This window comes from Berghia stephanieae, chromosome 4, assembly GCF_034508935.2.
Source record: "Berghia stephanieae isolate SIO BIC M18660-M18661 chromosome 4, UCSD_Bste_1.3, whole genome shotgun sequence".
NCBI classification, from domain to species: Eukaryota; Metazoa; Mollusca; class Gastropoda; order Nudibranchia; family Aeolidiidae; genus Berghia; species Berghia stephanieae.
Window position 1 is genome coordinate 89,552,215 of NC_088363.1, and position 15,000 is coordinate 89,567,214.

Sequence of the window (15,000 nt, forward strand, 5' to 3'; positions counted from 1 at the left end):
TTGGTTTGAGAGTATTTCCATCACAACAATGAGCCCCAAAAACAAATTCGGTTACCAGACATGCAAATAAGTAGGCGTCGGGCAAGACGAATCGGCAATTTTGACGTATTTTGTAAAACACATTTTTCACAATTTGGCCAGAAAATGTTTTATTTAAAATATCGTTGTTTGAAGTCTCAAATTTGGGACTTTTTGATCAATCTGAAGTAAAAGTGTTCTGGTTTACGTGAAGAAATGCGTTTTGTCTGATTACGTCAGAGGTAATCACAAACGTCACGAATTGAACATCTTGCTGACACGCCAATGCCCAATCAGGACTGCCAGATGGCCATGTGTGTGATCAAAGTTAGAAACACAGAAAATCGCGTTTTTACTATTTTATTTTTCGGAACCCAATTTTTTTTCCTAGTTGAGTCCATTTTTGATTGTCAAAAATGATGAGTTTTCAAGGAGGTCAGGCAGAGCGTTAGCAGTATTTGGCCATACGAGGTTCTATTTGGCCTCTTTGAAGTCGAAATTGGCCATGAGGAATTCTGGCCATCTGGCACTCCTGATGCCAATGCCAAGCAGATTATGTGCTGTAAACTAGGTCAAATACGTCGGTTACAATACGTAAATATTGAAGTCTGATCCGTTATGAAACAGAAAATCGTTTTAATAATCATGAATAAAAAATAGCCAAATGTTATATAATATCAAGCTAAAATCTAAAATTTTTGTGGTTCATAAAAACAAATGTCACAGTTTCCAGTATTAATTAGATACCTACGTCATACAAATCGATGATATTGACTTTGATTTCAACTCATAACATCTAAATTATAAAGATATTCACCTAATCAGAAAACAACAATCGAAATCATATATAGCAACAAAGGGTAATTAAATTGATGACAATGGCTCAGAGATACAAAAAGTCTTGTTGATTCCTTAATCGCACTAAGCACTGAAGTTTATAGAGTTTTTAATGGGTTTTTTTTCAACAAGCTCACAATGCATTTGAAGAGAAAAAAGCAGATTCGTCCATATTATGAGCTAGTTATCTATCCAGCATTTCGGTAAACAGATATCCAACGAAGTTAACAATCTTTTGTATATCAAAATATATTCATGAATATTTATAGAGCCCATGTCCATAAATCTGAATTTTAATGCCCTTGAGAATGCCTCCTCAATTCTTCCACCATCACGTCTCAATATGGACCCGATTTTCCGTTTACGAATCTCTGTTTTTTTGTTGGTAGTACTAACATTGTACTTTCCTGCCTTAGTCAGAGAACTAGTCATGGCTAAGTCGGGTGATATAAGTTTCTAACTCAAAGACACAGGTGCAATTTGTGCATTTCCACCAACAAGACAGGTTGCACCATTCTAACCACGGACATGATTTGTTACAAAACCAGACACAAATCCTTTATCCCTAAAACCATGGACGAAAAAGGTAAAAACAATGAGCCTACATAAAATATTGATTATATTGGACTATAATCTTGTAGGTTTAATTTTGAAAATTTTCATAGGTTATACGAAATACATTTTCCCCCAAGTAGTCTACTCAAAGAATGGCAAAACCAGTGTTTGGGGGGGTTTTTTCACGTCTTCAGTCGTACAGTCAACACAGATATACTCTGACGAAACACGTTATTTTTTATAATTTGGGCAGAAAACTCGTCCTTAAAATAATATCAATCGATTAAATCTATCTTCATCTTGGCAAAAGCTCTCAACTATGGCACTTCGGGAAGCCCCATGCTTGAGAGTTTCTGCCAAGATTCATCATCATCCATCGTGGCTTGTGCTCTTGAGCACGTAGCCGGTCAGCTGTCTCCACGAATCACGATCCTCTGCGGTGCGCATGAAATCTGTGTTGCTTTTAAAATGACATTTGGCCATTCTTAGGTCATCATCATATCGTGTCGCGCAAGTGTTGGATCCATTGGATGGCTTCAGGGGTGCAGCCTCTCAGGTCCATATCACTGATATGTTGTCCAAGTTCGCACTCGTGAAGGATGTGATGCATGTTTTGAGCCGTGTGTCCACATTGATATAGGCAGTCTGAAGAAAGTCCCCATTTTTGTAAGGTTGTTTTGGTCTTCCCCACTTTAGACCTTGCCCGGTTCAGTGTCAACCAATCTTTCCTCGGGAGATTTACTCCGCTTGGCAGTTCTTCTTTATTTGGGTTCCTGAATGGCATCATTTGCGCAGCAGTCCCATTCTTTCCATGAATGCACTCTGTATATGGCTGCATGGTCTGGGTGGATGCCTTCGGTTGTCAGGAAGCTTTTCCTAGATTTCAGTCTCCTTGGCACGATGTTATGCTCATAAAGAGGATGTCTGGTGTCACTTTCTTGTTTGTATTTCTGGACTTTGGTCTGTGCGTCTCTGCGGATGTGTGGTGGTGCTATCCCCGCTAGTCTATAGATGGCTGGTGTGGGGGTAGGTCTCAGTGTCCCAGTAATAATGAGACAAGCATTGTTTAGTTCATGGTCTATCTTATTGGCGTGGCTTGACCTAGCCCAGACTGGTGAACAATACTCGGCCGAGGAGTAACAAAGTGCCAGGGCCGTTGTCCTTAGGGTTTTCGGGTCTGTTCCCCATCTTGTGTTTGCAAGTTTCCCAAGCAGGCTGTTCCTGGTGGCCACCTTCCCCTTAATCTTCTTTGCATGTTGAGCAAACGATAGTGTGCGGTCCAAGGTAACTCCAAGGTAGACAGGGAAGTCGTTGTTTTCAAGTGCTGCACCATTCCATGTTACAATTAATTTCCTGTTTGCTTGGTGGTTATTCAGGTGGAATGTGCAAACCTGTGTTTTGCTCGGGTTGGCATTTAGTGAGTTTTCCTCATAGTAGGTTATTCTTAGGTTATTTAAATAAGTTAAATAAGTCATTCTTTGTCATCCTCTAGCTCTCTTTCCTTCGATCATCCCTGACGTTACCAACTTTTCTATTCCGTCTCTTCTCCACACATGTCCAGAAACCGTAACTGCCTCTTTCTGATGGTATCGATCTAAATTCTTCCCTTTCTCACCTTCTCCAACACTTCCTCGTTCGTATACCTGTCTGTCCATGATACCTTTATTTTTTCTGGCCAAAATTTTTAATACGTGTTGTTTTTTGGATTTTTTTTTTCAAAGTACAGCTGTGCGGTAATATACGGCCTTTTATATGAATGGAAGGCCTGAAGATGTATATCTATATTTACTTGAAGAAAACGTGATTTGTTAACATTTCAAGTAACGCGGTTAGAGTACAAAGTCATCGTTTTAATATAATTATAGATTATTCAATGTAAGGTGACAATAGAGTCAACGAAAATTATACCCTGTTGCCAGAAAAATAGCTTGCAATATAGAAATAAATAACAATCAAGGAGAGCTTGAGATTAAATATTTTATAATCTATTCACCTTCAAATTATGTTGAAAATGAAATAAAAGTTGTTTAGAACACAACATTAATACAGATTGGGACCAAACATATAATGAGTACAAAAGAAAAAGATTAAGGCTGTGAGTAAAGACCGTTTCGTGTCGAAGATAGCGACGTGTTAAACCTGGGTATTTTTTAATTTCAAACTTGCTAAATTTGGAATGCGTGATTGCTTTTTGAGCTTGTGCCTTTTCATACAAATCACTTCAGAAAACAACAGGAATGTCTCTAATCTTGAAGCAGATAATTAACATTATAGATTTTTCTGACGACTGTCTTGTGTCTGACGTCAATTCAAAGTATGAAAGATATCTATATCTAGTAAGTAAATACAAATTATGCAGAAATAGAATCATTTATTTTAGTCCAGAAATACAAATATAGCTGTACATGTTTCACAAATACTATCTTTACCACGTGTATCCTTATTGTAATCTTTATTCAATAGATTTATGGCATTACTATTAATATTTAGGGCATTCAAGGGATTTTATCCTATGTTGCCCTATACCATATGTGATATTATGTTATGTTATTATCACCATCAAATATCAGAATATTTAATTATATTATTATTAACCTAATCTGACAACCAGAGTGAATAAACTCCGGAAAACAAGAATACGAATATCGCCGCTTCCAAGAAATGACCTTTAATCACAGCCTGTGTCCAAATTTCAAAATATTGGTCATGAAATTAACCCTCTCCTTACCAACTATAGGAAAATCGTCACATTCGTTACGATACAACCAACATTTTTCTTATTCAAATTTCTATTGTACATCATAAAATTTAAAGAAAATGAACAAAGTGTTGTAGAGCATCTTTTGCTAAAGAAATTATGCATCGCAAGAATTTACTGGGATTGTGTTTGAGTGATAAAAAATCTATTTTTGTGTTAGTTATGTGCTATTTTTTGGGGGGAAAATCCTGAAATGGCTGGTAAGGAGAGAGTTAATGTCTATACTTATGCAAATACGGACTTGTTAAAATAGTCACAGACTCAAATTAGTCCAACATGGGTAAGTACAAGAACATAAACTAATATAAAGCATAGAAACACGATCGTTGTATTTCAATTGATCACCGTTTCCATCGTTATCAAGTTTTTTTTTAAACTTTTAAATGCTACCATACAAAATCAAAAAACTTTATTCCTTATTTTGTAAATTGAACAGCAACAAACAATTCAGTTACGTTAGAAGTTTAATGACAAATGTTAAGATAAAAAGTGATAAAATAAAGAGTATAAAATATTACTGAAACACATATAATATATTTATTAATGCGTGCCCGCAAATATAAAGAGACACAAAATCAAACTTCATATTTGTGACAAAAGCAAAGCACTTTTAAAATTGTTAATGTCTAGTTTTTTGGGGTTTTTTAATGATAATATTATGGCATGTGAACTGAAAAAAGATGATCTTAAAAATAGATAGATCAAATGCTGTCATTATTGATGATGGTAAGGCAGCCGTTGTGTAGAATGGCAATTACCACTTGCATAATATCAAAATATCAATTGCAAAATTGTAAATCGTTCTATATAATTTAATCTTGACGATCTTAATGCCATTGTAAATCGGGATGAAATGGCACCGGTATCCAAAATAATAATTACATACAGGTATGGTGGTATAGATAAATGTGCGTGATGGTATAGACAATGCAAATGTTAGCACCTTTATTCGTGGATATAGACTAATTGTCTTATTGTTGCCTAGCCACTCCTTCAAACCTTTCCTAGAATTAAGAAAATATATCGATGAACACAATAATGCCATTTTTCTAACGTGAATATCACAACATAGATTCCAACAGGATCTAATTCAACGTGAGCACTGCGGGCGCTTTAATTCTGAAGTTTGCTTTTCTATAGTGCTCTAAAAATTACAAGATTGTAAACACTTTTGATATAATTTTCAAAAAGGTATAAAGATTACATATGATCGAAGGGAAATAACTGTATTTTTATTTTTCTTCTTAAATTTTCTAAATGAGTTAACTCGCTTTGCAAACTTGACCTGCCATTTTGAAAACTAGTATGTCTTAAATTGATTGTCTAGAACCACATGATAAAGTTTGGATGCCTCAAATAGTTGTAGGAAAAATATTTTATGTTCAGCTGAAGAACCGGTCATGGTTTAAAATAGATCAATTATTTTTATAAAGCGGTTACTATGAAAGTGTATATTTAAAAAGGAAGAAAGATTTAAAAACAAATCGCATATCACTAACACATCAGAATTAATAACAATACACTAACTACTTATCTTAACTATAGTTTTGATGTGTTGATAATGCTGGAAGAGTAAAATCGCATTCAACATTTATTCACACGACACACGTATATAACAGCCTAAAAAACATTGCCAAAGTAACCCACTCATACATACACGAGTACATTAATAAGTATCTACATGATTGCTAATATTCTAGTGGTCAAAAAAAAAAAAAAAAACTCAAATGATCTCATTACATTACAGCTGCAAGATATTGTACACAACGTCAGCAGTAATTTTATCACTAGGCAAGATTTTGTATGGCCTCTGCAATTTCATTTCAGTCCTCCTGTACAAACTATCAACCCTCACCGACTGGCATTCATCATAATATACTAAATCGTCGGTCACAATAGTTAGATTAGAATAATATTCATTTGCAAACAAACTTTTCATTCTTTTATCTATTTCTTAGTCTGAAAACGTTTAAAGGGCCATAAAAAATATTGTCTATGTGATGCGAGGCATAGGTATGTCTTAGAATGGTAATTTGTTATTCTAGTGATGTATCTATTTTATAGGGTGCAATATAAAATCTATGTTATCTTTAAGAATACGTACTTATCAATTTTTCTCACTCAACCATCTACTGACGTCAAAGATTTGAATGAAAAAGTAAATGGAATCTACCCTCATATAGCGATAAATAGATTAATTAATTTTATTCTAATATGATTTTTATTGGTGGTGAGTGATTCATGTAGCTAGAAGTTGTAGGATTGGTGGTAGTAGTAGTAGTAGGAGTCGTAGTAGTAGTATTAGTAGTAGTAGTAGTAGTAGTTGTAGTAGTAGTAGTAGTAGTAGTAGTAGTAGTAGTAGTAGTAGTAGTAGTAGTAGTAGTAGTAGTAGTAGTAGTAGTAGTAGTAGTAGTAGTAGTAGTAGCATCAGCAGTAGTAGTAATAGTAGCATATGGTGTGGAATTAGGGCCACATTTTTAATGACTTTTTGCACACCTATGCGGTCCCTCTCATTTATACTATTACGATAGATAGTTAATGGATCATGTCATTCCCATATTATATTCCACCATATACAGGACCGAATATTGGTCAGTATTGTGCTATTTTTACCTCACAATATCTTATATATGGTCGTAGTGAGAATGAAAATAGAATCATAAGGACATTACCCGCACAATGAAATAATAGATACGTACATATATGTAATACAAGTAAGAAAAATTCAAGACAATAATAATATATAAATATAACGCTGTCACTGCTAGTGAAGAAAATGCTGGCTATTAAATTATGCCATTCATATGTCTTTCTATTCATTGTACGCAAACAATCACACAATATTATTATCATCACAGTTGGTTACCGTTTAATTCATCACAGTAATGCTTCCATTTATACAAACTGGTGCCAAATTCATTTTACACATTCCCAATTATTAATCTCACACTTTTACTGATGTGAGGAATAAATCGCCCCGGTCTCAGTGATATCTAGACACATTGCTGGCGAATTCCACAGCATTGAACAACAATATAATACAAATTTCGAAATAAAACAATATCTACAAACAATGTACAAAGGAATATAAGAGTTTAAAAGTGTACTTATGACATAATAGGGTGCATGAACGTTTCTTATAGTTTTGGTCGATAGCTGAGAAGTGTTTAAGTTCAAATTCTCCATTTGTAACGGATCGTATTATTGAAGAACAGACTTATGATAGGACTATATTATTAGACTTTGTAATACATCATTGATAGGACTATATTATTATACTTTGTAATACATCATTGATAGGACTATATTATTAGACTTTGTAATACATCATATTCCTTCCCATGCTCGAGGCGCATACTGCTGTAAAAGTTCTAAACGTATATCTGCTTTGTGCTAATTTTTCAATTTACTGACTACGATATTATAATTTGTTTTCATTTTTGTTTAACATACATATACAATGAAAAGTCTTGGTCCTAAACCGTTCTTCAGCAACCAAAACAACCAAATCTAGCTGAAACTGTAACGTCCGAATCGTAATAATAGTTATTATTTTAACCATGCAGTAGTCAGTCAGACAGTAGTGTGTCCAGATTATAACTGCACCGAGCAATGGTCAAAAAAATAAAATATGCACATAAAAAGTCAATGGATAGATCTATCTTAATGGATTGCATTGGTGTACGCTAACAAGAATATTTGCTCTTTTTATATTTTTTGGCAAAATACAACACTTTTTCATCAGATATCATTGGGGTAATTTCATTAGTAATCACAACCTCAGAGAAATAGATAGATAGGGAGCCAGATAGATAGCTAGAGAGAGAGAGAGAGAGAGAGAGAGGGAGAGAGAGAGAGAGAGAGAGAGAGAGAGAGAGAGAGAGAGAGAGAGAGAGAGAGAGAGAGAAACAAATAGGGTAAACGAGGTGATATAAAATAATCTTCAATTTTATGACAACATAAGGTATCTTTAAAATAATTTTTAAATTTGAAGTTATTTAAATATTATTATTTACCAGTCACTTCTGCTGTGGACAAGTCTACAATGGAATAACAAGTATAAATTCAAACCATTCTCAATCAACACTCATATCACAATAAAATCATATAATATCGCACACCCTACTTGATGTTGGGTTCATCGTTTTAAAATATCAACACAACTCAAACATTCATATCAGTTATTCTACGAAATGTGTTTCATTTATAAATGGCCTTTACTTACTTTGGTTAACAATTATTATTATACTAAGTATTTATTAAATTCAACTACACACGTTATCCTCTTACTTTGTCGAAGACAAAAATAAACTAACTCCCAATTCATTTGGAAATCATTTCATATGAATTATCAATTAAAAGTTGTTTTTTCGTTATGTTATCTCATTGGAGCGTTTTGCATGGTGCTTTGATTAAAAATATATCGTCTAATTAACAAATTTGTTATTGCCAATTGATGTCATTGAAAATAAATTAATAATTAATTATAATTCTGTGTAAAATCGATTGAGAATTGAATACATATATCTAAGGAAAACCAACAGACAATCAGTTCAAAGAAGGGAGATGTCCGCCAGGAATGGAATGGTCAATATGGCTTCATTTAATTCATGAATAAACGTTAAGACAGGTTAAGTTATTGGCATTGCTTGCAAACATAACACGTATGTTATTATTCACGATAAAAACAATTTACCATGTTTACTACTAACTACTACGTAAAATACAGTTATCAATCACATCCTTAACAACGGATACACTCACACAGTTTTATAAGTATGTCAAAGGTTAAAGGTTGATTGATTCACACTGAAAAAATGGAGAGGTTGATTAGTCAATGTCAAATGTTGAATTCTTTATGCTTTTATCATGAGACATTGCTTTAGATCAATGTTTGGACATTTAAAACGTATCTTTAAAAAATTCCGTTTCATGCTGCGACTCCTCAGTGGGGTCAGTAGCTGACGATAAGGGTTTTTTTTTTTCAAAGAGCGAGTAAAAGTTCAGATAAAGATTTGAAAATGTTTGTATGAAACAGTGCCGGACAAAGGAAGAAAGAAAAATACAAGAAGAAAAACTATCCCAAACCATCAGACCACCTCGACCCCCGAGGAAGACTGATTTGTGGGGTGTTTTTTTTTCTTGTATTTTTCTTTCTTGCTTTGTCTGGCGCTGTTTCATACACACTTTTTCATGTCTTTATATTACATCAAAGCGTGATCCTCAATTTATCAATTTGATATTTTCAAGCGTAAAAGTTATTATTTAACAACATTTTTGTTTATTTTGGCTACGATAACCCATCACCAGAGTCGTTTGATGTTCCATGGCACAAGGCATTGCATTTCAAAATGTCAATTCTAAGAAAATACATATTATCTAGATTTTTTGACTGTTGTGACGATCATGACCAGTAACTGAATTTAAAGTTGAATAACAGAATAATTGGGGTATAGTTCAGGGACGAATGACCCCCAAAGATGTCGATAAACCATTCTGTCATGAAGTAAATAAGTCATGAGGCAGCAAGGAGAAATTATAAAGACTTTTGAACAACCGAAAATGACCAGTTTTTTAAAGCAATTTTGAGCAATTTTTCAATAAATCCTTTTGAGGTATCTCCTGAAATAGTCATAGTTACATTTTTTTTTATAAATCTCTCTATAAAATTCTAAATTACAAATTTTTTCTAAATGACAAATTTTTGTTTGTTGATATGGAGTTTCCAAATGATCAAGAACGTTAATGTATCAAAGTTCTCATCCTCTTTTTTTCAACTGATATAGTATGTACCCTTTTCTGTTTTTCAGGGTGTATAGCTCTTTTGTAAAATTAACAGACAATTTTTTACGATAAATAATTTCTGGCTCATTTCTGTGGGCGGTAATGCCTTGTGTCATGGAACCTGTGATTTTAGAAGAATATTGATTGGTCTTAGACAAATCCTAATACCAAATCTCTCACTTGTTTCATCTCTGCTATTCCGACTTTTTTGGTGGAATACATTCTTAATCTTAAAATAAGACAAAAATTGAATTTTTTTATTGTGAATTCTGTGATAGAGTTTGCCTATTACCAATCAGTACTCTAAATCGAAATGATGATAAAGTGTAGATCTAGATAATGCTAAAAATTAGTAGATGTGGGTGTCAATGTTATCGATCAGATCACTCGCAGACACGCCAATCACATTTACTAGTGTATCACCTGGGGGTTAGTTCTTTGGGCCACGGCCTGTTTCCAAGTATGTGGTCTATTTCGGCCATAACAGACGCAGTCAGCTTGGGCACGTACTGAAATGAGAGGAAGACGAGGAGAACTCTCAATACACGACCAATTGTGTCAATTTGATATTAGATACGTTGAAAATGGATTCGACAATGAAAACAGAGAGTAAATAAAAATGATCAGAATGAAGAAATTTTAATATTTTTTTTAAGTTTAAGAAATATAACTCCCTCTTAATTATTTTGTCCCTCCTAATGTTATAAGTTTGGCTTAAAATTAAATATCCTTCATCAAGTTAATCTGGATATAATACTGTTTTGAGAAGAGTGGCCTTGAGAATGACCTTGAGTGGATCATTTAGATCTTAACCAATTTAATTTGTTTCGTGGTTTAACGTTTTTTTAGGCGCTTTCGACAATCTCAGATCACATAAAAGCACCAAGCATCATATCTACTTACATTCCAATCAAGCAAATAAGGAGATGGATTTATACGCAATAAAGTATTGAAATGGGAGGAACCAAGAAGAATTCTAAATAACAATAATAGTGATACTCATGAAAATATACTCTAGATTTTAACTTATTATATATATTTTTTTTAAATGTTGTCTTTTTATTATTTTTTTGTTGGGGAGTGTGTTTGTTTTTAACATGTTTTGAGTCGTATACGTCATTTTCAAATCAAATAAAAATAAGAATCATTTTAAGACTGTCTGCTTTCATTTGAATAAAAATTGCATTTATTTACAGATCTATAACCCAATGATTTTAATAGATAGGCATCACACACTGAACATCGAAAAGGAAATCTGATCATGTAAGGACACAAATAAAGTAGGATGTTATAACACGTTTGATGTGACAGCAGATCACTGGATCTCTACCCTGTAAGACAAAAAGTTAAAGTTCTCTTACAAATGTTTAAAGTAAAATGTTCTAGATTTATTTATTTACTGTTTCTTTTAAATAATTGTCCAAGCTTTACGTCATAATTATCTTAAGGAATACAATCAAAAAAATTTTTTATTCTAGATCAAATAATCTTAGATTTTCGCTCTTTTTCGTTTGATTTCTTTTGTAACTGGACTAGATTTATTTATTTCTTTTCGGTTTCTTTTCTATAATTGTCCAAGCTTTACATCATAATTATCTTAAGGAATACAATCAAAAAAATTATTATTCTAGATCAAATAATCTTTGATTTTCGCTCTTTTTCGTTTGTTTTCCTCTGTAACTAGACTAGTTTATAACGTTTCGTCCTGTATCAACTATCTTATATTGTAAAGAAGAGTATTCAATTTTCAATGGCATATGACTCATGTTGACATATTTAAATATTCATATTATCTGTTTTGCTGGAAACAGAACTTTAATTAATTTTATATAGCTAATTCAATCTTCCTCTATTATTATTGCGATTCTGTTTGTGGAGCAAAACACACAAAAGCGTAATAAACATTAAATTAATATTCACCATACATGCTGCTTTCGCTTGCGTTACTCTCTCCTCAATTTTTGGGGGGGAAAGTAATAATTATAAATAACGATAATGATAACAATAAAGACAAAGCATGACAACAGCTGATTATATTATGTGAGCCATCGCCTCAGAATCAAGTTTGGGTAAAACCAGATGCCAAAAAAAGTATTTCAAAGTTAAAATGATTTGAAATGTGAAATTGTAGATTTTGTTAGTTTGAGAAATTATCTTCATTCTCCCCAACAAGACATTAAAAAACCCTCATCCAAGTCTCATTTTAAACTATAGATCATATGCGCTTGGCTAAGAAGCTCACAACATTGCCATCCGGAAGTATAACGAAACAACCCACAAAACTGTGTGTAACCCTGAACGTATATAATCTGGTTAATACAGTTTAGTGAGAATTACTCATTAAAGTGGATGGCAAAAATCAATAACAAAGCCCAGAGTGACGTCATCCTCGTTCTATCTATCCATTGAATATTAGCTTCTAACCCTCATGGACATAAGACTATTTTGAGGTGATGGGTCACATTTATTGTGTGATTATAAACTGGATACGTGTATCCGCATTGTCAATAGATTGTGTGGACTTGACAACAAATGAACATCTAGTATCATAATATAATAAATAAAAGACTTGGAAACAGCAAGAAATAAGTCATAATGGATGAACTGAAAGGAAATTAACAGCCAATAAAAGATGAAAATAGAATTAATTACAAACACTCGCGCGCAGAGAGCATGCATACATTGATTTTGCTATTGTTTTCATCATCATCCTCCTCCTCCTCCTCCTCCTCCTTTTCCTCCTCTTCCTCTTCCTCCTCCGCGTCCTGCTTCACCTATGCATTCTTACTACCAGGCTTAGGTACTCTGACACTATCGTTCATGCCTAAATTCAAAATGTTAATACAGTGTTATACTTTTCATTGATATTTGATTCAATCAAGTTGTAACGTTGTGGCTCAGGGGCTCCATTGTAATAATTAAAAATTCAGTCACATCATAATTTAACAACTTTAACGCAATTAAACTTCCATGTATCCTTCTTCTTCTTCTTCTTTTTCTTCTTCTTCTTCTTCTTCTTCTTCTTCTTCTTCTTCTTCTTCTTCTTCTTCTTCTTCTTCTTCTTCTTCTTCTTCTTCTTCTTCTTCTTCTTCGTCGTCGTCGTCGTCGTCGTCGTCGTCGTCGTCATCATCATCATCATCATCATCATCATCATCATCATCATCATCATCATCATCATCATTTTCCCTTTCTCATTCCTGGACATTCCACACTTTTATTAATAAAAATTATTATATTTTTGAAACCTGAATTGTCAACAACAAAAATACGATCACACAAGACAATATCGATGAATGGAACAATATTTAGGTGATTTTATTAACATAACCACAATTTTAAAAAAGGCAATAAAGAATATCAAGACCACATCAAAATTTGACAGCAAGGTAAATCGTTGATTACCACGAAAACACTCTCTTGACTGAGGTGGTGGGAGAGACGGGACGTGGGTTAGTCTCAAGAATCGACTCAAGATGCTCTAAGATGTCAGATGTTAATTTGGGGACAAACTGCAAGTTGTGAGTTAGGAAACAGAGGTTTAGGAAAATAAAAATGTTGAAATCCTGAGAAATAGTCAGTCAACTCCTAACAAATGCCATTCATCTTTTAACATTGTCTCACAAGTATCAAAATGAAATAATTATACTATAGGCAAAGAAAGTAAAAGGATTCAATGGTCTGATGTCGCGTCCGCCCGGCAACGAGCAGCTTGGTTGTAAACAAAGAAAATCGGTACCTTTTATTCTTCATGCTGGATAGAACTTTTTCAGATGTCTTGTGAACAGAATGTATAAAAGTCAAATTACATTGATAATGTTTTTCTCCTCTGGATACACTTTTATGCTCATCGGAGAAGTATTTCACAAGGCGTCCGCCAGTGTTCCGAAAGTTTAGAACCAGTTCCTTAGTTATTATGCGTCATTATGAGGGAAGTGACATCATGACTGTTGAAGACTATTTAGATGATCTCATTGTCACGTTTTATAAGAATGGCTCGGATGAGCAGTGGTTTTTCAGCTATCGATAAACTCTAAAGGCCAATCTGTGGTCTTTAAAGAAAAAACAGTGCCCTAGAAGTCCACCTATACACTACCCACCTCATTGTCTGTTTCCTATACGATTGGTTGCCTTGAGCAATATATATATATATATATATATATTTAAAATGTATTTCTGCACACGGTAAAACACGGAACAGCAGAATTAATTTAGATGTAACATTATATTGGCAAAAGAAAGGATTTTTGACCATTGCAGCCATATGACTAGGATGGATCAGTCCTGTGCTGAAATCACTTTCAAAATAGAATAAGGGCTAATTAAGCAATATTTGCTATTTTTGCCAGAGAGAGATTGTCTGTTTTTCTACCAACTTTTCCCTCTAAATTAACTCTATTTTGCAACCAAAGTTTCTTTCTAAATTACATAATTGTAAAGATATTGACTTACAGGCGATGGGTGGAGTAGATTATGTCTCATCACTATGCCCATTTCTTGGCAGTGAAAGAAACCGTAGGACAAGCTTTATCAATGAATTGGATTTTCTTTAATTCCATTTGACACAATCCCACACAAACTACTATTGATTCTAGACTTTGCTATGTCTAAACTTTTGTCTTCTCCTTCTGTTTACCAATGGATAATTTTGCCCTTGTTCTGGATATATTTAAGTAACAAAATAGAATGACAGTTGAATGAAAACCTACCTGTAGTGCTTGGATGTCCTCACACAATTGATCCACAGTCGATGCTCCCAGCAACACTTGACTAACATTCTCATTTTTTACACACCAGGCTGAGGAAAAATGTTGGTTATATTATGTGTTATGACGTAATCAGTCGGAAGGTGAAAATTTTAGTTTGCATCTTTTTAATTTTCTGAGAGAATATACTCCCCAGAGCATTTTAATCTTTATTTGAAGTAAATCCGGTGATTTTTCATGAAGTTATGGTCAGATGTATGGGAAAGGTATCAAGCAACTTTTCTCAAATTTCATACTTTTTCCAACTTGACTAGCTGTAGAAAATATTTAGAAGAGAAATTACGC

General features: G+C 33.6%; 1 protein-coding gene across 10 annotated transcripts in view; it reads right to left on the minus strand.

Moving 5' to 3' along the window:
* The window catches only part of LOC144971531 (voltage-gated potassium channel subunit beta-2-like), an 82,440-nt gene that overhangs the window by 9,762 nt on the left and 57,678 nt on the right, over window positions 1–15,000 (minus strand). For all 10 annotated transcript variants that reach the window (XM_078912536.1, XM_078912539.1, XM_078912534.1 and 7 more), the window contains 2 exons: window positions 14,659–14,747; window positions 10,376–10,461 (listed from right to left, as the gene is read on the minus strand). In XM_078912536.1, coding sequence (XP_078768662.1) covers window positions 10,376–10,461; window positions 14,659–14,747 — 175 coding nt within the window. The remainder of the gene's footprint in view (window positions 1–10,375; window positions 10,462–14,658; window positions 14,748–15,000) is intronic.